Source organism: Leiobunum rupestre, chromosome 6 (assembly GCF_980474605.1).
Source record: "Leiobunum rupestre chromosome 6, qqLeiRupe1.1.hap1, whole genome shotgun sequence".
Lineage (NCBI taxonomy): Eukaryota > Metazoa > Arthropoda > Arachnida > Opiliones > Sclerosomatidae > Leiobunum > Leiobunum rupestre.
Genome location: NC_143389.1, coordinates 61,589,760 through 61,615,896, shown reverse-complemented (window position 1 = coordinate 61,615,896; position 26,137 = coordinate 61,589,760). Strand labels below are relative to the sequence as shown.

Here is a 26,137-nt window from a genome sequence, read left to right as displayed (position 1 = left end):
TGAATAAAACATTTCAATCACGATTACAACACCATAGTGCTCAGATTGTTGTATAAGTATTACAGTTTTCCTTTTCAGGCGCATAGTGGCCTTTTTTAGTAGTTTACTTTAAAAGGTTACTGGGAAGTAATAAACATCCAGAGTGCTTTCACAGACAAAGATGAGAGAAATAACCGCACTGTCTTTGGCTGATCGTCTTTCTAAAAAAACGCAATTTTCCTGCTTCAAAACTTAATTATTAAACTTTGAAGACAAACAGGATATATTCGACTTCTGACGATTTAAAATACGTTTACCGAATTAAAGTACGACAAGTTATTGAGCTTAAAAAGCGATGGTAAAAAAGGTGAAGGATCTCTCAAAGTAGGTTGATTATTGGTATAACATTTGAAGCCGTCTTCTGCAAGACATAACGGTGCACGTTCCAACTGCAAGAATAACCGACCATTTAATCAACCGGAAAAATCCGGGTACTGACGGCAAATTCTTCTCCAGGAATGATGACTCAACAGGAACCGGCTTCACGTCCTATTGCAAAAATAAATGTTAATAATTTTAACTGCGAAACGTGATTTATTTTAAAAACCTATACAAAACGACATTGTGCGCTGTTAATAAACTGCGTAGGACCTATTTGTTCGGACCAAGAAAGCTTTTGTACTATGCACTTTTCTTTAGCAGCTTTATTACTTTCGTAAGTATGAAATTGGGTGAATAAAAACTACCAACTTTAGTCTTCAGCTCAAATCACAAATGCCAACAAAGGTAGAATTGTGTTGGAGCACCTGGTCCTTAACATAAGTAAAAAGTTATTTTTCTATCAAAATCATTAATTGCACAGTTGACATAAATCGAGAATCAAAATTATCATTTAAGCACTAAAATTAACATAAGTAGTCTCGATTTAAAATATCAAATTTCGTAATTTGACAGCTGACAAATAGTAGGGAGCAGAAAATGATTTAGCACACTTACTTGCGAAGGCGGCTCCACTCTCCAAATCATTCTCTCCGGGATGAGTCCAAGTTCACGCATTGTCTCTCGGGCTGCTCTTTCACCAGCTTGAATGCCACCTTCGATGTACCCGCTCCATTTCGTCGCGGTCTCAGTGCCAGCAAAGAACATGCGACCTATCGGTTTCCTCAAATGCCTTATGAGAGAGCCCATATTGAAACGGTTCATTCGTTAGCAAATGGAATGAAGATAGTCAAATCACGAATGAACACGCACCTGCCATACTCGGACAATAGGCCCGGTGGACACATAGAAGTGTAACAACCACCAGAATACTGTTCGGTGGCCCAGCTATACTCTTCGTAGTGAATTGGCTAAAAGAATAACATAACTTATAGGCTTGCGTTACGAATACGCTACAAGCCTTAGCATATGTACGGTTCAGCCTAAACTTTAAAAAACCACCTTTAGATTTTTATATTTTGTTCCCATGGGGCAGCCGACGTGATAACACCCGTTATTATAATCAAATTGTCATATACCTGCAACACTTCGTCCATCCTCATTACTTTGTGGAAACTGTTGATCAAAAGTGCTAATCTCTCCTCCTTCGTTCGAGAGAGTAAACGCCTGCATTTATCAGCGCAAATAAATCTGTCAAGAACACACGTAGAAATCGTTGACTTATTTTATAAAGTTACTTATATCTAATATAAAAATGAAATAGCATGCCCAGCTAAAGCGGGATGCGTGCCGTCTGGTTTGGTGTCATCTAATGTGAAAACACATGGATGGTCCTCATTACCCTCTATCATAAGAGAACCACAGAAACCTGGAAAACAAACAATGTTAATCCTATATCCCACAACACGCTATAGCTCTACAGATCGATTATTACTTCAAGTGAAGGGCGTGAAATTTGAAATAATTTTCAATATACTTCATTTGTGCAATAACATTTTAAATAAAAAGTAAATTCATTCGGACTACGCATAACTCTACCTTTGGGTCTCCAGAAATTTGTCTGGAAATATATGATTATTTTAAAAACTGATCCCATCGGCATTCTTTGAATTAATTGATTTCTTTCGGCTGGTAACGGAGGGTCATAGTGGATTTTCATTTGCATCGGAGGAGGCAGAGCCTGAATAACGTACGAAGCCTTAAAGAAAAAGAAATAAGTTAATTAAGTTAAAAATTTTGTGTCACCTAAATCAACTGATAATTGATTTTCATATTCGGCTACTTCAAAATTTTTGGATCACTTCAACACTGTGCAATCTCACCACTCTCTCCCTTGTACTGTTACCACCATTTTAGAAATACGTTTATTTTCAGTCATATATATTTATCACCTAATTCCTTAGGAGATCTGCCCTGTGCTGTATGGCACCTCCCTGTGCGCTCTCAAGAAGGAGGACGGGGGTATCCGCCTTATCGCTGTCGGACATACCGTTTGGCGTCTGGTAGCCAAGTTAGCTTGCTCGCATATTGCGCCAATACTCGGGTCTTTCCTTCGTCCATCGCAGTTGGGGTTCGGAACCCATGGGGGGTGGCGAAGTCGATTTCCTAAACGCTTTCAATATGATCCGACGAGCCCGTCTCCTTGAATGCGTCCACAAGGATACACCCGACCTCTATTGCTTTTTACGCCAACGCTATAGGGCGCCATCACATCTCGCCTACGGTGAATCGATCCTGTCATCCGAACGAGGTGTTCAGCAGGGCGACCCATTGGGTCCCGCGTACTTTTGCCTCCTCGTGCATAGAGTGGCTTCCCGCATGGCATCTGAGCTTAACATCTGGTACCTCGATGATTCGACGCTGGGCGGCAGTCCACGATCCGTCCTCGACGACCTGCTACTCCTTCAGGAACTTTCCGCAGATATCGGCCTGGAGCTCAACCCTTCCAAATGCGAGTTGTTGCTCTTAAGCTCCGGCGAGTTTGATTTTCAACATTACCAATATATTTTCCATGCGGTGGCTCCTGGCATTAAACTCTTACCACGCTCCGAATAGATCCTCTTAGGAGCTCCTCTCTCGGACGAGGCTATCTCCACTTGCTTTTCCTCGAAAACCGAGGCCTTGAATACCATGGTCGGAAATCTTCAGCAAATATCTGCCCATCAAGGTTTTTTTCTGTTAAAAAACTCAATTGCTATCCCGATGCTGTCGTATCTCCTTGGCAGTGCCCCCGCGTGCCTTACGTCGTTTGATGAAACCCTTCGTTCGGCGCTGCAAACAGTTACGAACACTCTCATTGATGAGGCACCTTAGCTATAGTCGTCACTTATCGTGTCTCGGAGAGGCCTGGGTATTCGCCATACCTCTACTCTTGCTCTCTTGACCTTTCTCTCGTCAGTATCCAGCGTCGAGGCCTTAGTCCACGCTATTCTCCCTGCCTCTATCGACCCTAACGGGTTCTATTTTTCCAACGCTTCATCTCAGTGGGAAATCCTTTGGTGTGTGGTCTTGCTATCGTCGGATCTCCAAAGTCATCAACGCGCGTGGGAGGCCCCACTTGTCAAGCAGTTTATCACTCGTTTGTCCGCCCGTACTTCCAGTGACAAGGACTCTGAGTGCGGGCTTGAGTGCGGGCTTATATATATATTTGCGCAAGCTAAAGCTTAAAACCATTTTAATAAATCTGAGTGTCTTAGTGACAGGGCAATAGTTCGTGTTAGTACTAAGGCAGAGGTGGGAGAGTCCCGGAAAGTGAGTTTGACTGACAAGGAGACTACCCGAGGTGTAACACACCGATTTTGATCAAACTCGGCGGTTTCGTAGACCTTCATGTAACTTGAAAAACCCTGAAGGGAAATGATTCCATAGGCAACCGTTTTGCCATGGCAACCAAAAATGTTTTTAACAACACAAAATGGAAATTTTCCTACTGAATATAACATGGAAATCTGACCAATTTTAAGGGTACCCCCTGTAAAAAATTTAATCAATTTTGAACTTTTTCATTACTTTTATATTTATATTTATTTTTAGCATTTTCAAAAAAATTATTTTTTTACAGGGGGTACCCTTAAATTTGATCAGATTCCCATGTTATTTTCAAGGGGAAAATTTCAATTTTGTGTTGCCAAAAATTTTTTGGTTGCCATGGCAAAACGGTTGCCTATGGAGACATTTCCCTTCAGTGTTTTTCAAGTTACAGGTAGGTCTACCAAACCCCCGAGTTTGATCAAAATCGGTGTGTTACACCTTGGGTAGTCTCCTTTGTGAGTGAAGTAGCGGATGAGTTAAGCAAAAAAATAAAACATGCAAAAATAATGCATCAAATTTGTAACGATAAATTTCTATTATTTGGTTTGTTTCATGCGAAATACACCATTACAAAAATGTGGCGTTCATGGTGAAATTGAATTAAAAATAAATTGACTCTATTAATAAAAACAAGTATTTGTTATTTTTCATGAATAATAATTTTGTGTAAATGCAGTAGAAAAACCACGAAAGATTTTGATTTCATTTCCATATTTGTAACCTTACATGTATAAATTAAATTAACTGCTAAAACAATCTCAATTTAGAAACAACGTTCCGCGTGGTGTAACATTTTGCAATTGGATTTTGTCAAAAGTAAGCTACTCTCGCTAGTTTAACTATTTATCTGGTACTTTCATTCAGCTAGGTGTTAATCTGTTATTGTAATCATGGACTAATTAACTAATTGTTATATGTCCATGTTGCAATGAATATCGTCTTACTTTATACGTTTGCCCGTCCAACGTAGTAACCGTGACCCCACTAGCATTTTGTTGAATACGTATCACTGGTTTTTCAAGTATTACTTTATCTAAAAATAAAAACGTTAGCTCGACACCATACTCGATGTTTGAAGTACAATTTTCAAATAATTCAGCCTTCGTGGTAACCTTTAGTAACAGTTGTACAGGAGTACTAGCGTTACGTATCTTGTAAAAGGCCACTAGGTCTTTATAAATTTACAGTTTAATTTATATTTATTTACTATACAACTATTTTACCTGTGAGTTTTTCCGCAATTTTAATACTAATTTGTTGCATGCCTCCCACAAATTTTCTTTCCTGGAAATGAAAAGTATAATCTTATTTCTATATTTTTATTAATTTAGAATTAAGTTATACCTGTCCTCCGTTAGAAGTTGAATTAATTTTTTGCACTCCTCCGCACTGCTTCACGTACCAAAGAAACCAAAGCAAAGACGCCTCGTACGGTTCGGATGTTACGCATGAGTTAATAAATAGTGTTCCCAAGCTCTTGCAAGTTCTGCAAAGTCAAAAAGGGATAAGTACTTAACGTTTAAAAACATAGTAAGTGAAACGGGTGAAAAAAACCTACTCAGTATAACACGTTTTATTTATAAATTCTTTGAATGTCATTGAATCCCATTCTTTGGCCTTTGGAGCATCCCATGGAGCGTCTGCAGGAATCTAAATATGAATTTAAGATTCTCATCATGACCACTTAGTAAAGGTGTTCTATAGTGCGATTAAACATTAAATAGACTCCAATAATATATTACTACTATCAGACTAGATATATGGCGATTAAAACGAGCCAGAATGAGTTTAAAACTCAAGTGGAAAAAAATTAAATAGTGTTTATTATAGCGAATATTTTGTTCTGACTTAATTATTAGCCACGGGGGAAGGGTAGCCATCCCATATACCTTCTCAGAATAAACCAATTTAAGTTGTTATTTGAAGTCTCCTGAGTTTGGAAAAGTTCCGCTACAATTTTAAGTTCAACTTACCCACCCACGCTCCTCCCCCTCCCCCTCCGAAATATTTCGCTGCGCCCCTGAATAATGTATTTTTTTCCAAATCAAGTGTTATTTTTAATTTAAAAGCGTTCTTATTTTTCGTTAGGAATTTGGTGAAATTGAGGAGCTTGTGCAGCAGATTTCTCAAGTGAGGATATTTGAAGATTGACCCGTACGAAGTTTCAAAAGGTTCGAACTTACGCTATGCGCATTCATATTCAAATGACGACCTATCAAAGTGTACAATGCACTGGCATCGCTAGGGTGTTTTAGGAGCTGTTTGGCAGGTACTGGGGTGCTAGACTTAAGCCTACTCAGGTTATCGGTTTAACCTTGGCCCTATTAATCTACTTCGTACAGGAACGTTTCATTGCCAATAGCTTTTTCTTATCCCTCTACCCGCGAAATAGCTTACCTATATTTGCGCATGTGAGAACACCACCTGGAATAGCTATGCACATGCTGAGATAAAGTTGCTCATTCATTCGACGATAGAGGGTACTTTTAAATGTAGTCGAAACGTAAAACAATTTTCAATAAGTCAAAATAATTATCTCAAGGCAACAATCATTGGAGATATTCTTTCATTGCCGATTAGCAAGGTATGGTTAAGCGACTTTAAAATTTAGTGCCATTTCTAAAAGTTATGTGACCTGGTAACCTGATTAAATTTTGATAATTAGATAGCATTTCTATCTAACTATTGCAAAATCTTTATTTCGCCGCTACAAGGCATTGTCTGCACAAGGAAAAACCATTTGATTAGGTTTCTTCTTTCTGTCTCTGATTTTAAAATAAAGCGGTTGCAAGAATTATTTTAGACCTAAAGTAATCCACAGTTAGATAAAACTAAGCCCTAATGAAGAATTTTCCATGTGAAGTCTAATCAACTTCTACCAAGATGTTAATTAACCTCAACTATATTAGGAAAACGTTCAACACCATGAGCTAATTTATGAAACGTGATTTAATAGTAATAGTACGCAAACTTTATTACAAAATACACACGAGAGTGTTAATTTAAGACTTTCCACCTGATCCCACCTTTCGTGATTAGCCAAGCTGATTATTATTATTATTATTATTAAATATAATCTAGAGAATCAACCCATTGTAAGTTCCAGTCATTACGCTACCGTCATCTCTAGATAGAAGTGAAATATTGCCGGTTCTGGCGCGTAACATGGTAACAATGTTCGCGCGAAATTTTAATGTCAAGTAAAGATAGTATTTTTCAGTGAACCTAATTTATGATAAGAGGCCATTGGATTTTTATTACGTATCTAGACTTTGGTTGACACTTATTTCGCTTTTCTTACTAAACCTCACTAAGGGTTAGCAGTTCTTTTATTGTTTATGGAATAAATAAGCTTCAAACTAAATTAAAAATAATTTTTTTCATTTAAACTATGAAAATTATTTAAAAAAAACGAGCATCAAAAACGTTAGCTATACAAATTATAATTTGTGTTACTAAAAGTGTAATGACATTGCAAATTAAACTTTATTATTGAATGATGCAATACGGTAATTTCCAAATGCCCTAGTTTCAATTCCATCTATAACATATATCTTATTATCAATAAAGCCTTGTGAACCGAGGTGATGCGCTCATTGTTTGTACTTGTTTTTATTTTGAACTAGTCATATGTCTTTTTGTCTACATCTGCTTACGTCAATAATTTAACCCTTTTAAGTTCCCCGCATATATTTTCGCTATCATACAGTGGATTTATTTCATTCTCATATGCATCTTTTTACACAGGTTGTAAAGCTGCTAAAATGAACCACACGAAACACTTATTCCACCGGATGATGAATTTCATCCTGATGGCGACGTTACTATAACTCGTGCATTGAGGGAGCAGTTACAAAATATACTTTTTATTCCAAGTGGTTACAACGAATTGGAGATCGTATTAATCTTCCCTGAAAGATTTATAGATAGCCTTCCAAAACAATTGGAAACAATTCGTGGTATCAAATGGAATATAAGTCTTCATGGAAAACACTCCAAAGCAACGGTTTGCACCGAGAGAGAAGCTCTTGTAGAAAGCTCACTGCATTTCCAAAGGACAGGATTTACCACTCTTCGGGATGATATAATAAACGCTCAGATACCTAAAACCTTCGCAAAATAGAAAAATCAATGCAAGAGTATGAGAGGGAAGGTAGTGGCTGGTCCTTTGAATATTAGTTCAAATTTAAGATAAAAAAGGGTATCGTTAAAGGTTCCAGCTTAATTCCTCGGCCTCAGGAGCTGCAGAATAAAAAAGCGCTAATGAATATTCAAAACGATGACATTAGTGCTTCGTGTGGTCCATTTTGGTAACTTTATATCCAGTAGGAAAAGGTGCCCATTTAGAGGGAAAATACCTTCAGTGTTATAAGTTTCCCAATGAAGATTAAACCGGTTGGAAAGTTTGAGAAACCGAAAAATCTGTCAGTCAACAATTTGGCATATAAGAATGTTGATTTGTTGATGGTAGCAGATGAAGACCAAAAGATACGGCTAGTTAATGATAGAAAACAATTTAAAAAATGAGCGCATCACCTCATTTCACAAGAGCTAGAATTTTGAATAAAAATCACGTTGAAATGGAAATGGCTAAGAAAAAATCAATAAAATAATTGGTTTTGTAAACTATTTCCCGTTACTTTGAACTAAGATGCTGCCTAATCGACCGATATATGTCTTATTTTGTGGGCTATTTTAAGTTATTTTGAGTAAGAATGCTGCTTAATCGACCAATATATGTCGGATTTAGTATTCTTGATGTCAGAAAAACCTGCATGTATGCATTTTTATATGAGATAATGAGGCGCTTTGCATCAAAAGCAAAGCTGTGTTTCACGGACACTGACTCGCTATGTTATCTGCTTGAGACCGATGATATTTACAATGACATGGCAACGTCTACCCATCTTTATGATTTTTCAGACCATCTTTATGATTTTTCAGACTATCCTAAAGATCATTTAGTGAATCTATCAAAAAACAAATCTGATATATGAAAGATGAATTGTGTGGTAGACTTGGCCTCTCTTTCGTTTGTCTCAAATTACTTTTTCCGTTCGCGTTGTGCCCTCGCTGTTGCCATTTTTGAGTTAATTATTGCCATTGTTTAATTGTAGAATCTTTAATTATAGTATTTTAATGATCTAAGACGGTTACTTACGTATAAGGTAGATAAAGAAAAATTAAAAACCACTTTGTTTACGTAATACAAATTTTAATTAAAAACAAATGAAAATCGACGACTAGTTTCGCTCTCTATACAGAGCCATCGATAGAGGTTATAATTGTGCCTCCCTTAACCGGGGTTTCGACAGAATCATTAATAACAACAAAATTAATCAGAATACTAACTTAACTTTAACTATTAAAAATAAACCATATATTGTTCTCCCCTTTATTAAAAATACTGGTGAACGGATCGGTGACGTGTTCAGCAACAATGGTATTACCCCCATTTTCAAACCCATTAATAAAATTCAAAATTTTTTAGGTAGCAACAAAGATAAAATTGACATTCTACAAAAATTCGGGATTTATGAAATTCCGTGTTCTTGGGGCATGGTTTATATAGGACAATCAATAAGAAACTTAAAATTCCGTTTTAATGAACATAACAACGATATTAAAAATAAAAAATCCACTCTTCCGCTCTTGCTGAACACGCCACCGATAACCCCAATCACTCTATTAATATAAAAAACGCCACCAATATTGTAACTTCTGATAATTACTTTAAATTAAATATATACGAATCTTTAAAAATATTAAAAAAACGAAAAATTCACCCGGGTTTCCTATTAGCTGATTTCTGGTTTAAAAATCTATATAACTCTACACTTGACACGTGATCATTTCTATGTATATTTATTTCCCCCCTCTTTTGTATGTTTTTTATCGCGAAACGTAGTTTACTTCATTTGGAATTTGTATTCTCCTGTCCAGACCTGATGATGCCTTTGTATAGAGAGCGAAACTAGTCGTCGATTTTAATTTGTTTTTAATTAAAATTTGTATTACGTAAACAAAGTGGTTTTTAATTTTTCTTTATTTATAGTATTTTAATTGTAGTGTTTATTATTATTTAGTGTAAGTGTATATTAATTTCTGTCCCCTCCGTCCTTCGAGCCCAAGTTGCCCGAGAGTAGGGATACCGGAACCGATCCCATAGAAAATAGTAAGAGATCGTTTCATTAATAAATTTAAGGTCCAGAGTGTATTTTTATGTTTAAATTCCTAAAAGAACCATAGAGGAAATGGCCTAACCATCACTAGAAGCAAAGTCAGAACTATTCCCTCAATCCCCCTCATTATGTTCATTTTTGTATTTTAGTGCTTTTATAAAATTAAGTGTTAAATAAAGATCTTGTGATTGATTAACGACAAAGGGTTTCCATTCTGAATTCGAATCTCCCCCATTTTTTTTTATTTTTTCTTTCCCCTATATGTTACCCCCTCTCTCAAATTTAATTCACGCCACGAAAGGCCACGACTCGCATTTTGTCACCATCTTCCCCCGCCTTGGTGAAATAATATCTTTGAGCAAGGGCTAGGAATATTTCTTATCAATCATCATACGACGATATTTCCTAAAAAGGTTGCACACTGTTCGTTCACACGTTCGATTTCCAGTGAGTTTGGAGAAAATTCGGCATGCTTAGTAAAGTCATACAACTAGGAGCTCATCTGCACCCGCATTTGTGTAACGTTTTAAAAATTAAAAATGCACTAACACAGAAGAAATTTGTAAATTTTTTCAAAACATAAGCTTATAGTTCCCTTTAAACCATTTTGCTCGACGTATGAGTGTTTTATTTAATGTGGCGTTACCGTAGAAAAACATTTTCCCACCAGCTCTAGGGACAAAAACTTATTTCAACGGTCAACACTTTATTTATTGTTGTGTTTTTGTTAAGTTAAAAAATATATCATCACTGTTTATTTAACGGTCAAAATTTTCAAGTTTTATTTCACCGTAATTTTAAATATCAGATTACCGTTAAGTAACATAACACTAATTTAACGGTTAATTTTACGGCAAAATTTGATACGTTCATATGACTGTAAATTTTAGGATGAAATTACCGTTTGGTTACGGAAATTTTTTAGAGTGTAAAAGATATAATAATAAAATTAAAAATGGGGGATGGAAAGCTAGCTAAGTACAATAGATATAATTAAATGTTAGTTTTCGAAATGCTAATAATAATTAGCGTTGTCAAAATCGATAAGAACTCGAACTTTCAGATTTGTTATAAATCCATTTTTACAAGAGACCTATTACAATTGAGATAGCGCGTAAAAAAATGCGCTTACCGCTGATCCCGGCTCCAACAACTATCACTTGCGTTTCGGTCGAAGGCATTTCGCGAACTGTGATTACGAGTACGCGCTGTTACTGTCTTTAATATTTGATAGCACCTGATGTCTCAATTTATTTAAATTCGAAATGAAAGTTCTTACGTTACGTGACTTGAACGAAATTTTTAAATTTACAGGTGTTAGATAAAGACCCTTTCGCTATCGGAATAATATAAGTTCCAGATTAAGGTTAGAGGTGGGCGAAACAGATAAATTAACTGCCAAAATATCGATTAACCATAAAAATTGCGGTTAACTGTTTATTTATAGATATTATCCACAGATAGAAAGGGATTTAACATTCAAAAAATAATTTTATTTTTCGGATAATCGTCGGTTGTGGATAAAAAAGATAAAGTTATTAATTCTTATCCAAACGCCGACCTCTAATTAAGGTGGTCTTTATATATCTTGTCAATTGACTTTTTCTCATAACCGAATAGAGGACGAATACGGGTACATACTAGATACGTTTTTCGAATCCTCTCGGTATAATTAGAAGTTTTGAATTGCGAAAATTCTTTATTTTTAACACCAAGCAGTTTTTAACGAGAATTCCGTGTATGACCTTCCAGCGGTAAATAACTGCCATAAGGTTTTAGATGTGTGTGTTTCGAAATATTTTTTAATCTCGTGTAGCAGCGGATCATGTACATCATTCGAAAAACCATAAAAGTAACAAGTCGGCCAAGCCAGTAATATTACCACTCCTCGGGGGAGATTTAGTTCATTCCCCACGCGTGGTCTCACAACATTTTAAATACGCTTATTCAAAACTGTTATAAGGGCGATTCGTTTTTTTAGTAAAAAAGTAAAGAAAACGGGCCGAAAATTTAAAAATTTAATTTAAAGTTTATAAATTTCACCAAGACCCCCACGATAAATTTACGATACTTTATTCCCGTTGCCGCTACATCAAAAATGTATTTGTTTCGAGATTGCCAAAACTGTTTGTAAGGGTGGAAATATAGAAAACTCAAAAGAAAATAGTGTATTCTTCTTTAGACCAGATTTTCATATTGACTTAAATTCTATCCAAATACTTATTTAAACAATTATTAATTATCACAGTGATAATGTAAAGATTGATTAGAAATTAAGCAATTCTAAATTTATTAACAATATAGTAATTAAGGTAAATAAAACCAAAAGAAAATGTAATAATACCCCAATCCATCAAACTTCAGCCAAAATAAAGAATAGTAAAATATATAATAATAACCCAATCGATCAAGTTTCAGAGCAAAAATTAACGAATAGAATTAATTAATTTTTTCTGTGTTTTATTTTCTTTTGGTATTGCATTCTCCCCGCACTCTTGACCCTCTAGATTTATAATTATTCTTAAAGCCCCATATATCAAAGGTCTTAAAATTCGAAGACTATTAAATATAAACTAATCCCAGTGTTAAATATAATTAAAATTAATGTTAAACTAAAAACTTAAATAACTTTTGAACGCCACATACGAATTAAATAAAGTTACTACATGTAATAGAACTCGATCTACCCCCGCTATAAAATATAAAATTAAGCTAATTAATTAAACCATTATCTCACAATAAATTATTAACTAAATCCCTGCCTTCAGCAAAGCTAAAATTTAATCCCTCGCTAATGAAAGTGTGTTCCCTCGGTCACACGATCATGGTGCCAGACATTCTGAGCCGTCCCCACCCAGGTTTTTCGCAAAACCTTTCCGAACTAGACCAATAATATCCCCTCAGCTCACAGCGATCCTATAGAATCATTATCATATTCGTGGTCCTCTAGCCCACCATCAGGTAGCAAGATCCCAACAAAAGCGCACGTTTCCCACGGCTGCCGCCATAAGGTCGCGAGGGTGCCTGGACATTTCCACTTGGAGACCAAAATAATGGTAACCTCGAGACTTCCTGGCATCCCCCCCCCCCCGCGCAACCCCGAGCGCCTTTTCGTAGATCCGGCGACGTCATCAGTACCATCACAGGACACGAGTCTTAGGTGCACCAATGACCCACGTAAAATGGGAGGTCACCAATTGCTTTTTGTTACAACCCCGCCCCACAATTCCCGGAACAAAACCAAAAGACACAGCCCCAAAAAGACAGAATTTTGATTTATCGAGAGAGACTTGGGACAGATTTCTGATCCTCAAGGGTCAGGAGAACTCTGCTTCTCGGACAAGAGAAAGACCATGTCGAAATAAATAGAAAATCATGTGCGATGAAGTCGCGCTTAAATATTAATTAACCCTCGCTGCAACCCTCATGATCGAAATAACCATCAATGACTACCTAGATGACCTACATCCAAGCAGCCATGAATCTGGGAAATGTAATACCCTAAAATCACCTGTTGGTCACCCGATATCTAACCGTTCTGAGAGAAGAAACCCAGATGGAAGAGACCGATTCTCCCGCCTAGCCGGACATTTCAGACCGAAATCCGAGGTACCTACCCCCTCGTCAGCTTGTAAGAAAAGAAGAAAACGAGGATAAGAAACCTGCAATCCGGCCGCCAAACCGTAGACGAGTAATAAAGAGAAAAAGAGATTAATGAAAAGTGTGAAATAAAACGCGTTTACAAGCAACCCCCAAAGACGTCCCGTTCTGTGAAGTGCGTGTGTCGGGCATCTTGCGTGAACCGAGGAACGCGAAAACCCGTAAACGGCGAGACGACAACGTAGCGGAGGACATCAAAATCAAGTGATAAGTAGAAAATTATCATAACCCCCCCCCCCTCCTCCCATTGTAGAGTATCCAGGGTCGAAATTTGAAGTAGCCAGTGAAAAGGTAGAGAATCATTCTTAGAAAGAAGGTATAAGCCCTCGCTATTGTTCGGAGAAAGGTTAAAAACAGGTCCCGTCGAGTTGAGAGCTCATTCCGTTTCGTGTATTTATACAGTTATGATTACCTTTTTCGTTAGTGTTTTACCCTCGCCTTTTTCATTTTTGAATTAATTATTTGTCATTGTTTAATTGTAGAACTTTGAATTGTAGTATTTTAATTGTAGTGTTTATTATTAGCGTCAGTGTATATTTATTTCTGCCTCTACGTATTTTACAACCCAAGATGTCTGAGGTAAGACACATTGGCACCAATCCCAAGGGTGCGTGGAGAATAGGAAGAGAAAATTTAATGGGTATTTCGTCTCCAACTTCTTCTTATTGGCTTTTGGGATGGACCGAGTGCTGACGGTTAAGCTAAATATCTCAACGTCCCAATGGCACGGTTTCCACCAATTGTTTACGGTATCCGTCTTAGTTTCAATTTGCAATCGTATCGGGCGGGATTCAAAGCCGAGCTCTCCTGCATGACAGGCGACTGTTTTACCACAGAACCACCGATACATGTTACGGTTCGTTGAAAACTATAAGCTCAGCTTAAGCGGAAGAGTATCTTAATAGTTTTTAAAGTCTCCCATTATTTACGTATGAATTTTTAAAGGTCAAATCTTGTTTTAGCGCAGTCAGCAGAGATAAGATGGTTAAAGGGTAGAACCCGTGTGTGGTCCACTTAGTTTTTTGTAATTTATTTACGGGTTTTCTTATCGACTTAGATATAGTTGTATTAATGCGGTGGTGTTGGTTTGACATTTATTGATATACGAGCGGTCGTGTTTAGTCAAGTGACTTTCTGTGCTTTGTTAATGGTAAGGTTCGCTTTTTCTATTGGTGTGGATATTTGGATATCTACGATTCCTAATGCAGTCATTGATTTCCTGGGTGTGCGAGTCATTATATGACATTGGAAATTGGACGGCATTGGTCTTTTTCAAGCGGTATGTGTCACAACGTCAACAGGAAGTTTACGAGTCGTCCACTACCAGATGTCGAATATAGCTATTCTATGGTATCTTCATAAAGGGCGAGTGTTGAAATAAAATGAGCTTTAAAGATGCGGCAAGTATTTCGTAAGCGAGAAAAATGCAAATACCCTCTGTAGATATTTCTTTCATTAAAATTGGTTTCGTATTAAAGTTAACTGATAAACTTGTACTGTAAATAGGGTTAAATTCAATTGTGCATTGTTTTAATACGTCTAACTCACTGTTGTAACTACTTAATTTATAATATTCTGAATAAATTAAACTCGGTAGTTTCGTCTCAATTATTTTAATTAAAATTAAAATTTTATACCGGGCGGGATTGAACCCTTTCATACAAACCCTTTTCAACTGTAATATTTCTTAGTTTATATCTAAAAATTAAACTGTGATAAATATAAAAACTCTGATAATCCAAACAAATTTGATAATTGCTAAATATGTAAACAATTGTTTGATCTCATTTGAATTTGTAATTAGTACAGTGTTTTTTACCGTTTGTATCAACTCAAACTGAAATAAAAGAAATCCTAAAAAAATAATTATAATAATAATAATAATAATCAGCGAAACTAATACTCAAGGCAACACTATAGGGCTAAGGCAACTAGCGACTTGTATAGATAATTGAAGTCTTGTCCATTTTTGGCATTATAGTACTGTACTATTACACTAATAGTTTTTCTGAATTCGCGTTAAAAGATTTCGAATGTTGAGCCGTGGAATTCCAAAGACTCACCCATATTAGATAAAATAACTTGCAAAAAATTTATAAATCAAAAATGTTATACCTACTGTTGAAAACTAAAACCAAAACGCACTTGTAGGGAAAGCTTAAATTAACTGGCGATTAAAGCGGACTGAAACACTCCAATCGTTGATTTCTTGACCAGACACGATGGGTTACGTGAGAATTAAAATGAATTGAAACCAAACTTCTTTAAAAACAAAACAACTACTTTATTTAAACTAATTTTACTAAATGCCCCAACACAAGGGGCGCTTTACTAGGAGACTGCCGCAGTCGCTCCTTTCTGGACTAAAACTCTTGCTTTTCTAACGGTTTTCTTTTGAATAAAACCTTTTTCTTTCTTAAGACTGACCCTAACGGCCCGTAATCCCTCTTTTGGGGTTTTTCCAACACGTGACCATCCCGCGGAAACAACTCCCTCTAGCTACTTGGGAAATTTCCACAGTACACTTTTTTCGCTTCCCTTCATAGGGGGGCTATTAGCTATTTCTTTGACAAAGGTATTGGCCCAAATGGTGCCTACAAAATACGTGGGGAAATATCTTGACAAAACATGCAATACACTACCGAAATTACAAATATTACAAAATTAAATTCAACATAACAATACACTAATTTAGCTATATACATTAAAATTATAAGTTTACACTTAATTAATTAATTAAAATTAAAAACCATTTTATACAATCGAGATTTAACAACCTCCCCCGAGTTGAACCTTTAGTTCAACAACTTAAATTTCCAAATTATAAAGAAGATTGATCGGGCGTTTTACACGGGTTCCGTTAGGAAGACGCACCATACACGATCTAACTACCTGATCTAGACCTCGGATTGTGTCTTAGACTAATCGAATTTTCCACAATAGTCTCGGAGTCTTTATTTCTTCCAGTAGAACCACGTCGTCCTTTTTCAATTCTTTGCTAGTCACGCAATTTGGTTTATGGTGCGCGGATCTTAGTTCTAAGAGATAATCCTTTTTCCAACGCACCCAGAATCGGTCAAGCAAAATTTGTCGATATTTTAACCGTTTTGTTAATTCCTCCCGTTGATAATTCTTGACTTCGTTTGCGAAATATACTCGCGAAGGAAGAGCTGTCAAACGTTTCCCTACTAGAAAATGCGATGGAGTTAACGGGGCTGGTTCTCCGGCTTCTTGATAAACGTAACTTATAGGTCTCGAGTTGACCGTAGCTTCTATCTCTATTAGGATAGTTTCTAATTCTTCGTAAGTAAGGCGGGCCTGCCAGAGTGTTTTCTTTAAAGATGACTTGACGGATCTGACCATCCTCTCCCAGAACCCGCCCCACCAAGCTGCGCGTTCCGCGATGTACCTCCAAGAGATACGGAAGGTACCGAAAAATTTAGCAACTTCAGGATGACGTAAATTGCTCAATAGGCTGTTTAAGTCTGCTTCAGCTCGTTTGAACGTTTTAGCATTATCGCTATACACTACTCGCACCATTCCACGACGCGCTATAAAACGACGGAATTCCAACAAAAATTTCTCAGTAGATTGATCTGATACGATCTCTAAATGCACTCCTCTGGTTACCGCGCAAGTAAATAACGCGATGTAACATTTGTCTCCTTGCTTGGTGTACATCGGTCCAGCGAAATCAATTCCGCACACTGAAAACGGGGGTGACGGTTTTATTCTGGTGTCGGGTAATGGGCCCATTGTGGCCGTTGAAGCTCGCGCGCGAAAACGTTTGCACCTTGGGCAAGTATGCTTTTCTTGTTTTACAAGTTGTCTTAATTTTGGTATCCAGTATTGTTCTCGAATTTCCGTCAACGTTTCATTTACACCAGCGTGTTTTAGTCGAATATGACATTGGTCAGTAATAAGCTCTGATAATTTGTGTTTGTGGGATAAAATCCACGGGTGACGCTCTCTATAGCTAAGATTAGCCACGTCTATACGACGTCCTACACATATAAGACCATCTTCATCGAGATATGGACTCAAAGTTAAAATATTTGACGTTTTTGGTATTTCTTTGCCTAATTTTAAGAAATTAACCTCTTTGGGATAACTTTCATTTTGAGCTACTCCTATCCAATATTTTTCTGTGCTAATTAATTCTTCAGCTGATAAGGGGTCTTTTTTTAACATTTGATTTTGTATTATTTAAAAATCTCTTAAGCCAAGCCATGATCCTTAAATCCAAAACCAAGGAACTATAATCTTTAAGTTGGAGTAGGGGTTCTCTTTGATTTTCGGCTTCTACCGAAACCAAACAAACATATTCATTTTTAGCACGCAATTCACTTTTAAGCTCGTTTTCATCGACTTCTGGTTTTACATCTGGTCTAACTTAATTTGATTTTGAAGAAAAGATGGACCATGCCACCATAATTCGCTTTCTTTTCATTCGTTTAGCTTCTTACCCCTAGAGGTTTTCTTTACCTGGGCATTGTTGCCAGCAAGTTGGATCAACTAATTTTTTAATATCTCTAACTCTATTGGAAACAAATGGCTTCCACTTAGCGGCTGATCCTCTGATCCAATGTAACACTATAGTAGAGTCTGTCCATAAATGGATGGTACTTGGGTCATAGGCTAAAGTTTCCCTCAGATTTGACATAAGCCTAGCGCTTAACAATGCTCCCATTAATTCTAATCTGGGTAATGATAATTCGCTCAAAGGCGCTACTCTTGTTTTTGAAGCCACTAGTGACGTATTTCTTTGTCCGTTTGGATATTCACTGCGTAAATAAACAACTGCCGCGTAAGCGCGTTTACTAGCGTCGGTGAAGCCATGTAATTCTAATTTTGGCGTCATGTCAACGGGCTCGTTGACTAAGTAGTATCTAGATATTTTTATTCGTTCCAACATAGGCAGTTCTTCGCACCAACTGTTGAATTTTTCCGTATACAAATATTTTTCTTCATCTTTTAACTCTTTGTTCCAGGAGATCTTATTTTCCCATAATTCTTGTAATAACAATTTTGCTCTTATGGTAAAGGGGGAAACTAACCCTAAGGGGTCAAATATTTTTGCGACCTCCTTTAACACCCATCGCTTTGTGTTTTTCCTATTCACTAAGAATTGCAATAATCCCGTAACTTCAAAAGTAAATAAATCATTGACCTCGTCCCAAGTTAATCCTAACACTTTGAGGGAGCTGGGCTGGGGAAAATATCCTGACCTTGTTCCTTTTTACTATTGTCATCCCACCTTTCTCTAACTTCTCTGGAGTTACTGCGCCATTAACGTAAACGCATGTTTGCCTTTTCTAAAATTTCTGTAGCTTCGCCAATTAACTTATTTGCTGCCTCCACATTATTCTCGCCTCCTACCAAATCATCAACATATAGGTCTTCATTAAGGACTCTAGCCGCGTTTGGAAACTCACGCTCGTATTTTTTAACGTTACATGTTTAATTGTCGCCGCTAACAAAAAGCGGCTTGACGTGCAACCAAAGGGGACCCTCTTAAATCTATATGTTACTAATTTGTGGCTCTGTGGGCTATCGACCCATAGGAATCTCAACGCGTCTCTATCTTATTCTCTAATTCCAATTTGGTGAAACGCCTTTTCTACGTCACCTGTGAATGCGACTCTATGTTGGCGAAAGCGAACTAACAATTTAAACAACTCTGTCAATAAATTGAAACCAGGTTCTAGACAATCATTTAAGGATGCTAAGTTGGCTTCGTGGGATGATCCGTCATTCACTATTCTTAACTTGGTGGTTTGCCTATCGTTCTTAATTACTCCGTGATGAGGAATATAGTATAGTTTACCCGAGAATACACTATTTCTATTTTGAACCCTCTCGATAATTCCAGTTTTCAATTGCTCTTGTATTACGTCATCGTAGGATTTAAAATGATGGGAATTTGATTTCAATTTCTTCGCTAAATTTAGGGTGCGAGTTTTGGCCTGACCAAAATTGTCTCCTAACTGATCCCAGTTTGCCTTCCACGGAAGTGCAACTTCGTAACGCCCTTCCCTAAATGTTATGTCCTCCTCAAACGATTTTAAACTATTTTCTCTCTCTAAAGACTTCTGATTTTCACCGTCATTTATTCAAATCGACTCTAGACTCCAAAACCTTTGCACTTGCGAAGACAATAGCTCATCTTCCGATCCCACCCCTATATGCATGACTGATATTGAATTTACCGCTATTTGGCTTCCTGGCTCCGACATATCGCTCGTTCTCATCACTGTCCATCCTAATGTTGTATTTAGGGCCATTAATCTTTCTCCTAGTCTCTCTAACTCACCCGTAGCTAACTTCCAAAAGTAGTTGGCGCCAATCAGAATATCTAGTTTGGTCGCGTTTACCCCACCTGGATTTTCAAGGTTATCTGCTAGGTCTAAGTTGCGTTTTTGCATTTCCGCTCTAACTTCCCTTCCTGGTATCTTAAACTTCGCTCCACAAATTTCTGGAGTTTCTTGAGCTACAATTTCAACTCTTTCACCAGTGGTCATATTACTCAAAATCACCTTAACCCTTTTTCTCTCTACATGGATTGGCTTCGTATGACCAAAGGGGAAAACGTCTATTCCTTCTGTTCCTAACACTTCTAACTTTAAATCTCTTGACAATATTTCTGTAATAAAAGACCTGTGGCTAGCGCCATCTAGTACGCACCTAACTCTAGATTTATTTCCTAAATCGTTCTCTATATTAGCGGGAACGGTTTGTAGCAACACTATCCCCGAATCTGAATTTGCTGTCATAGTAGCTAAAGTAGCGTTTGTTTGACCTTGGGAGTTTCTGTCTAGGGACGCGCTATTTAAATTTACTTGAGAAGAATTTGAATTTATTGACTTGTAATTGGTATTGGTTCTGGTTTGATCAGGATTGGCGTCGTAAACAACCTGGTGATGTTTTCTATTACAATTTTTGCAATTTTGAATTTTTCCTTTACATTGCCAGGACTGATGACCTGGTCTTAAACATAGGAAACATAACCTTTTCTGGCTGGCGATACCTCTCTTATTGTCTATGGAAAGATCTCTACATTGATAGAAGGGGTGATTGGGGCTATTACAAAATACGCAAGACCTATGGCTTTGACTTTGATAATTATTTTTAACCTGACTTGAACTATGACTAGCTGATTTTATTTGCTGACTAGAAGCTCTATGAACGGCTAACGCTCTTTCTCTACATTGAATTTCCTTATTTAAGAATGACATAATTTCTTCTATATTCCACAATTGTTTTTCATTTTTATCCCTAGTAAACTGTTCTAACAATTCAATCGGCAAAAGACCTCCAACAATATGAGCTAACAATTCTCCATAATTATTACTTAAATGTCCTAAGGAATCTAAACTACGTATGTCTACTTGACAATTATCATGCAAATTTCTAAGACCAGTGAACTCTATCGCCGTAGCGTAATTGTTATCGGTTATTGGTAAATTTTCAAAAGCCTTCGCGGCCGCGCCCGATAAATACGACTTTAAATACTGAAACTTATCTGTATCTTCCATGTTAGTTTGATTATGAATGGCTCCTTCGTACTGCCCCCAAAAGGTTAACCATTGCGAAATGATACCGTCGAATTATTTAATTTCTAGTTTTGGGAGCCTAACCGCCTTGTTGACGTTGCCGTTGACGTACATTTGCCGGTGTTAATCCCGTCAGGTTGACGGTATTGTTGCTTCCCGTCCCGGAGGCTCCTCCGCTCGGCGTCGTTCGTCTGTCTTGTAGACATCCTTTCGCTCTTGACCTCCACAACACTAATTTTTCGTTGTACTCTTCTATGGTTTCCAATTACGCGTCTAATTCCTCATCGGTTGTTGTAAGTTTGAGGATCCGGTTGTCCAGATCATTTAATTTTATTTCTTTAGAGTCTATTTGCGCCATATTATCTTTGAGAGTTTGTTCACATATAACTGTTGATTTCTCGAGCTCCACCTGAATACTGTTGCAAGCTCGCGTTACCATGCCTCTCGCGGAGGATAGCTGCTTCTTTAAAATTCTTAAATCATCCGCCATTGTCTTTATTTTATTTTTTAACTCATATTTAATTACTCGCGTCCCGGGTTTCTCGGCACCAAAATAATGTTGAAAACTAAAACCAAAACACACTTGTAGGGAGAGCTTAAATTAACTGGTGATTAAAGCGGAGTGAAACACTCCAATCGTTGATTTATTGACCTGACACGATGGGTTACGTGAGAATTAAAATGAATTGAAACCAAACTTCTCTAAAAACAAAACAACTACTTTATTTAAACTGATTTTACTAAGTTATTTTACTAAATGCCCTAACACAAGGGGCGCTTAACTAGGAGACTGCCGCAGTCGCTCCTTTCTGGACTAAAACTCTTGCTTTTCTAACGGTTTTCTTTCGAATAAAACCTTTTTCTTTCTTAAGACTGACCCTAACGGCCAGTAATCCCTCTTTTAGGGTTTTTCCAATACATGACCATCCCGCGGATGGTCGACACTTTGTCCACATTCCCTTTCATTTCTCAACATGATGAAACAACTCCCTCTAGCTACTTGGGAAATTTCCACAGTACACTTTTTTCGCTTACCTTCATAGGGGGCAGTGATGTTCCGAGCGGTACAATTGTACTCAGTGGTGTAGTCGGGCCAGGGCAGGGCAGTTCGTCGCCCCGGTGCTTGGTTTTTCCATTTTGAAAGGGCGCGCCCTGCCTCTTTTTTTTCAACTTGCCAGGGCGTGCCTTGCTTTTATTTCGTAAATCATTTTTCTCGAATAAAGGGTGTGTGAATTTATGATAAATTTTGCCCGCAGAAAAATTCCATGACAATTTCAAATCGTTACCTAGGTACGGCCAACTTCAATCACGCTAAAAATCAAAGTTGGACCTAAGTTTATTTCAGCCGGTACAGCCAACTTCGGTTACGCGCCCCGGTTCTTTTTATTTTAGGACTACACCATTGTACTTTTTTAATACGTTTTCAAATTTTTAGTATGAAAGTACGTTTTGGATTTAATTAATCGTATTTAGTACGTTTGGAAAAATTTATGATACGAAAATACGGTTTGATATTTTTTGGCATATATTTAGTACGTTTGAACTTTTTGGGGTGCGTAGAAAGTTTTATAAATAGTATGTTGTCTAATTTCACCACCAAAGCAGCTGGCTTTCTCCGAATTCCTCTTGTATTGCCCTCTATTGAAAGCGACCTTCAACCGGTTTTCAAGCGCATTGTAATTGTTGACAGCAGTTACAATGCCGGATTTAATCTTTTGACGTTTAAAAACGGAAGAAAATTTGTTTCATAGATGGCGTATTAAGTGTAAAATCGAAAAGTACGGTTTTCCTCAAAAAATGCTTCGAAAATACGTTCTGTGATTGGAGGAAATACGTTCCCGAAATCGCTCGGAACATCACTGATAGGGGGGCGATTAGCTATTTCTTCAAAAGGTATTGGCCCAAATGGTGCCTACAAAATACGTGGGGAAATATCTTGACTAAACATGCAACACACTACCGAAATTACAAATATTACAAAATTAAATTCAACATAACAATACTCTAATTTACCTATATACATTAAAATTATAAGTTTACATTTAATTAATTAATTAAAATTAAAAACCATTTTATACAATCGAGATTTAACATATACAAAGTAACTAGCCACTGCTATTATTATATTTCTAACAAGTAAAGTTATCCGAGAGGTTATGTGGAATATCCAACTTTCTTTACAGAAAGTGCCAAATGACCGTGAATGTGAATGTGACTACAGAACCTCACGAAACGTCCCTCCTTTGGTTTCTGTGGTACATCAAACAATGCGGAAGAATTAAGAGAGTTATGGCTACATCCAACGGAGGACAGGTGAGTTAGAAGAATAAGCTTAATCGCTAGTCATTGTAATGTACCACAAGAAGGATTTTATTAAATTTTAAAAACTAACTAAAGGAAAGAAAATTTTAAGGTCAGCAAATCAGTCTAAAAATGGCCGAAAGACTGAAAGGTATTCAACCATTCAATTACCGAATGTTCAGGCCGGTATAGTTAAAAATTAATAGGGCAACATTAAATCATATATCATTTAGGGACAGTCTTGTATAGTACGTAAAAATTTCTAAATACAAGTCAAAATTATGCGTTGATTTTCAAACACTTGGTTTTACCAAAGTTTAAATACACAAACACGACCTCACCTACTTAAGAGGTATTCATCTCCCTCAAACATTGTATTGTTTTAGATTCTAATGTCAGCGTTTTACTGAATGAAGCTGTGTGCAAAATACAGAAGGAAGATAATCATTGTTACGAAGTATCTTCCCTTTCTAAAAAGCACTGGAAGGTGATTATTTTTCATTACCATATTTTAAAAAGCCGTTTTCTTAAAAAATAAGTCTAGTTGATTATTAAGTTCGAAAGAATATGTTAAGAACACATTTCAAATAACCATTTTGTTAAAAACGCAAATTTTGTTTAAAAGTTTTAAACATGTTTTAAAAATACGTTTCGAAAATATTTTCATGATTAAGAGGGAAATGACGATTTGATTTATGTCGACAAAAATATCAAAAAACCTGATTGTGACAAGTTTAACTTGAAAGGTAACTAAGGGAGGTTGAAATAAAACCCGGTATATGTTTGCAGTTTTATTGACTACAAAGATGTGAAATTAACCAGTCATGTCACCATGAAAAGTCGATTTTTATGATATTTTCAGGGCATGTTTACATGGCTGCGAAAAGCCTGCGATACGGTGGTATACAAAATATTAAGTTAAAATATTGATTAATTTCAGCAATAGGACCAAAAATGTTAAAAATGATGGCGTTGTCGAAATTATTCTACCCTTTCCCCTTTTAAGTAAAGAAATGGGTCTTTATGACTTTTTTCAAAACGTTAAAAGTACTTACCATTTCAAAGGTCGGTATTGACACTAAAATAAACAACACCTTGATCTGACAAACTAACAACAAACTTTAATTGTGGAGTAACCCTCTGGTTCACCCCGTTTTAATGATACGATACATTCCTAGGCACAGTAGGAAACATTATGTATTGACAGATAGTGGATAGACAAAACTACAAAGTAGTCTGAAATAGTTCTAGATTAGAAACTCAATATATTACATGCACCTCTTCTTTTAAAATGAGAAGAGGAGGGTTTATCACAAATGATTTAACCCGAGGTACATGTTATATTTCTTCTATTAGTCGGGTTGGTTTGATTCTCGTTTTCATGTGAAAATTTTAAAAGAAAATACACGGCATATATTTCAACAATTTTCAGTAATTTTTCACCAAATTGAAAAACTTTAGGATTGGATTGAAGATGAATAGGTCCAACGAACGTTAAAATAATATTTATTAATGGAACATAGCACTGCATGGTCTTTATTTTTTGGGGCATAAAATTAATAAGTTTTAGATTTAATATTCATAAAATCCAACAAAATGTCTTTATCTTCCTTTTTTTCTATTAAATAATAGCCACGTACCAATCCTTATCATAAACCGCTGCTTCAAACATTTTTATCAAATTTAATAAACCAATGTAAAACAATAAACTAGGAAGTACTGTATTTAGCGTCGTTAATTCGGTTTTTAATTACAAAGTAGTCAAATCAAAGGTTCGGAATTCGTCTGCTTTTAAAAAGGAGGAACAGGGCAAAATATAACCACTATAAAATTTCCCCAAAATAAACCAAGGCAAAATCTATCATCTACAGTAGATTTTTCATGTTACATAAAGGCCATTCCTTAACTTAAAAGGGGAAAAGGGTAGAATAATTTCCACAATCAGGCCTCTCATTGTTATGACTACAGGCTTTCAAGGACCTGTTATAAATTAGTTGACGTAAAATGCTACGGCACCGTCAACAACGGGTTAAATGTATCCCGTCAATATTGTGAACCAGATCGAGTCATTCATAAATTGGGTGTCCGAGACCTGATTATTCGTGGCCTCGGTAGTCCAATGGTAGTGGCGTTGGGACGGTAATCCATAGGTCGTAGGTTCGATTCCTGCCCGAGGTGATGTGATTTTTCTCATTCACTCTGGTATGGCACCACACGCAGAGGTGTTCCTTGTTTAAATTAAACTTCTAATTACGGAAAGTAAATCTCCTATTTAAGCGGTGGTTGTTTAACTTCAACCCGTTCTTCGGGTTTACTAACAACTTACGGAAAGTAAGTGGCCTATTTAAGTAGGGGTTGTTATACACCAACATGTTCACAGGGTTGACTAAACAACATACGAAAGGTAAGTATCTAATTTAAACGGGGTCCTAAATCTGTTCTCCGGTTTGACTAACAAATTGGAGAGAATTGAACCTTTTTGGCTAACTTATTAACTATTGTGGTAAATTATAACATGTATAATACCCAATAAAAGCGTTACTTCATTGTTTTCCTTCTTTTAGTCTTAAAAAACATTTTCTTTAATAAGAAAATTAGGGTAATTTACCGCAAAATGGTAATTACAGCGTAAACGGTAATTTAAAGGGATCCCTCACAACAGGGGAAGGCATAGGGGTCACAAAAAAACTGGTTTTGAAGCACACTGCAAGT

General features: G+C 36.7%; 3 protein-coding genes across 3 annotated transcripts; all 3 read right to left on the bottom strand.

Annotated features, from left to right (window-relative positions):
• Positions 1-372: 372 nt before the first annotated feature.
• Positions 373-5,927, bottom strand: LOC149942911 (amine oxidase [flavin-containing] B-like). The gene is made up of 11 exons (XM_090179537.1): positions 5,913-5,927; positions 5,288-5,379; positions 5,074-5,215; positions 4,953-5,013; positions 4,674-4,762; positions 1,957-2,116; positions 1,687-1,786; positions 1,497-1,608; positions 1,231-1,328; positions 976-1,150; positions 373-528 (listed from the first exon to the last, which is right to left on the bottom strand). Exons 1-11 carry the CDS (start codon positions 5,925-5,927, stop codon positions 373-375), a joined length of 1,200 nt encoding a protein of 399 aa, XP_090035663.1.
• A 10,560-nt stretch (positions 5,928-16,487) lies between these two features.
• LOC149942910 (uncharacterized) lies at positions 16,488-17,327 on the bottom strand. The gene has a single exon (XM_090179536.1). The coding sequence runs from the start codon at positions 17,325-17,327 to the stop codon at positions 16,488-16,490; it is 840 nt and encodes a 279-aa protein (XP_090035662.1).
• Positions 17,328-19,684: 2,357 nt separating this feature from the next.
• Positions 19,685-21,106, bottom strand: LOC149942909 (uncharacterized). Its single transcript, XM_090179535.1, has one exon. The coding sequence runs from the start codon at positions 21,104-21,106 to the stop codon at positions 19,685-19,687; it is 1,422 nt and encodes a 473-aa protein (XP_090035661.1).
• Between the last annotated feature and the right edge of the window lie 5,031 nt (positions 21,107-26,137).